Source organism: Lepus europaeus, chromosome 2 (genome assembly GCF_033115175.1).
Source record: "Lepus europaeus isolate LE1 chromosome 2, mLepTim1.pri, whole genome shotgun sequence".
In the NCBI taxonomy this organism is placed as follows: Eukaryota; Metazoa; Chordata; class Mammalia; order Lagomorpha; family Leporidae; genus Lepus; species Lepus europaeus.
Window position 1 is genome coordinate 66310126 of NC_084828.1, and position 2585 is coordinate 66312710.

The following is a 2585-nucleotide window of genomic DNA, read 5'->3' on the forward strand; positions in this document are numbered from 1 at the left end:
TACATTTAAGAATAAAATACCAACATTTTAAAAAATAACTCAGGAAAGTCTAAATATCCTTTAACTTTCAAAATATGAGGGCTTTAAAAAGTTCATGGAAGAGATAATTAAAGATGTAGTTTCCATGTACCTTTTGAAAGCTCTTGTATACTCATGTTTTTCTTGACAATTATTTTACATTATAAAACAAAAACAATCTTACACTTTCTCATGAAAGTCGATTTTTTAATCACTAATTTATAAAAACTGCTTCAAATCTGGAATGTGACTTTCCATGTAACACACCTGCTATGAGGAAATGCTTTTCTGATTTACTAAATTTATAAGGTGTTCTCAGTGTGAATTCTCCAAATCTTCACGATACTACCGCATTTGGTATATTTATCATTCCTCATTCCTTCAAATATTGTCTACAAAGATTTGTATGGCTTGTTTCTGAAAGCTTTTGCACACTCACTCCAAGTCTTATTGGGCTTCCATGATTTACTTGTGACCAGTGTATGTTTATACATCCCACTATTGTCTGAAATCTCCTGAGTATCAGCTTCTGTGTGAAAGCTTCCAATAGTCACTTCCTTCTGATTTTTCACGTGTGAGTTTTCCGATGTATGCGAAGCCCTGAATTCCAACAAAAGGATTTCCCACACTCAGAGCACTTCCACGGCTTCTCTCCCGTAGGAACCCTCTGGTGTTCACTCAGAGACGACTTCTGAGTAACCGCTTTCCCACATTCAGTGCACTTAAAAGGTTTCTCTCCGGAATGTGTTTTCTGGTGGATCTGAAGTGATGCCTTCCGAGGGTAGGCTTTTTCACATTCGCTGTATTCATAAGGCTTCTCTGTTGAATGAGTGCGCTGATGGATAATCAGCTGTGACTTCCCACAGAAGGCTCTCTCACACAAAGCACACTCAGAGGGCCTCTCTCCCGTGTGTGTCCGTCTGTGTATAACAAGATACGACTTGCTACTGAAGGCCTTCCCACACTCGCCACAGCCATAGGGCTTCTCTCCTGCATGGGCTCTCAGATGTGCGCTGAGCTGTTCCTTCCTCCCGAAGGCTTTCCCACATTCAGTGCATTGATGTGGATTATTTCCTGTGTGAATGCCCTGATGTACAGTGAGCTGCGTCTTCATGTTGAAGGCTTTTCCACAATCACTGCATTGATAAGGTTTCTCTCCTGTGTGCATTCTGATGTGCACAAGGAGGTACGACTTACTCCTAAAGGCTTTCCCACATTCATCGCACTTATGGGGTTTCACTCCTGTGTGAGTCCTCTGGTGTACAACGAAGGGTGATTTCAAACTGAAGGCTTTCCCACACTCCCCGCATTCATAGGGTTTTATTCCTGTGTGACTTCTCTGGTGTAAGATGAGCTGGGACTTCCAACTGTATGCTTTCCCGCATTCACTGCAACCAAAAGGTTTCCCTCCTCTGTGAACTTCCTGGTGCACAATGAGCTGTGACCTGAAAGAGAAGACTTTCCCACATTCACCGCATGAATAGGGCTTTTCTCCTGTGTGAACTCGCTGATGAGCATTAAGGTTTGACTTGGCACTGAAGGCCCTTTCACATTCAGTGCATTCGTAAGGTCTCTCTCCTGTGTGGATTCTGAGATGTACAATGAGCTGTGATTTGCCACGGAAAGCTCTCCCACATTCACTACACACACAGTTTTTTTCTATGCCATGACCTCTTTTATGCCTTAGGAAATATGATTCCTCATAGCCATGACACTTATCAAGATTCTTTCTTACATAACTTATGCTTGAGTCTGAGTTTTGTGTCAAGTTTTTCCCATGTGTGTTATACTTATGGAGCCTTTGTTTTGAAAAGACGCAGGTTTTGCTAAGATGAAGTTTTCCAAACACATTACAAGCAAAGCTTCTCTCAACACTTTCAAGCTCATCTTGATTTTTCTGGTACCATTCTTCCCAGCCTTCTGGACAGCTCTGACTGGCAATTTTGGCAATTATCCATGGCTCTTCTCCTTGCTCCAACTTGAAAACTAAATCAGGCTTGGTACCATGGTACCCCGCTGACACCAGGTTGCTATAGTTTTCCAGGATCACATCCCTGTACAGGTACTTCTGTGTAGAACCCAGTAGCTGCCATTCTTCCCAGGTAAACTCCATAGACATATCCTTGAATGACAACAATCCCTTCCATCTTTTTGCTCTGCCATGCATGGCTCCATTGCTGGGGAACTCAGGTCTAAGATTCAGTCATCACATTTGGATTTGAAGAGCAGGCGGCTGCGCGAACACCAGGAACACTGGGAAATGTAGTCTGCTTCTCTACATGTTCAGCTGAAAGACCCAATACGAAGCCGTCCGTAACCCGGAGGCCATCCCCTACAGCTTCCTGCGAGCCGCGTAGCTGCAGAACCTTCGGGCAGCCCGCTGCTCCAGACCCCGAGGCAAGAGCGGCCAGTCGGCCCCCTGTGTGGCCTGAGGCCCGGCCGCCCGCAGGGACGCGGCCTCCGGGCCCAGAAGCAGAGTCCCGGCGATGAGCCGGTGCCGTTCGGTGGCACGGACGCAGGAGTCCTGAGGCCGGCCAGGCTGCGTCCACGCCCTGGACCGACCGAGC

General features: G+C 45.7%; 1 protein-coding gene across 1 annotated transcript; it reads right to left on the bottom strand.

The window, feature by feature from the left end:
* Positions 1-586: 586 nt before the first annotated feature.
* Positions 587-2367, bottom strand: LOC133751049 (zinc finger protein 26-like). Its single transcript, XM_062180929.1, has 2 exons — positions 2315-2367; positions 587-2158 (listed from the first exon to the last, which is right to left on the bottom strand). Exons 1-2 carry the CDS (start codon positions 2345-2347, stop codon positions 587-589), a joined length of 1605 nt encoding a protein of 534 aa, XP_062036913.1. The 5' UTR covers positions 2348-2367.
* Positions 2368-2585: the final 218 nt, after the last annotated feature.

Coding starts and splice junctions, on each gene's coding strand:
- LOC133751049 (XM_062180929.1), bottom strand. CDS start 2,347: ATGGCCTCCGGGTTACGGACGGCTTCGTATTGG. Junction 2,159..2,314: donor TACGGACGGCTTCGTATTGG/GTCTTTCAGCTG, acceptor AAAAGATGGAAG/GGATTGTTGTCATTCAAGGA.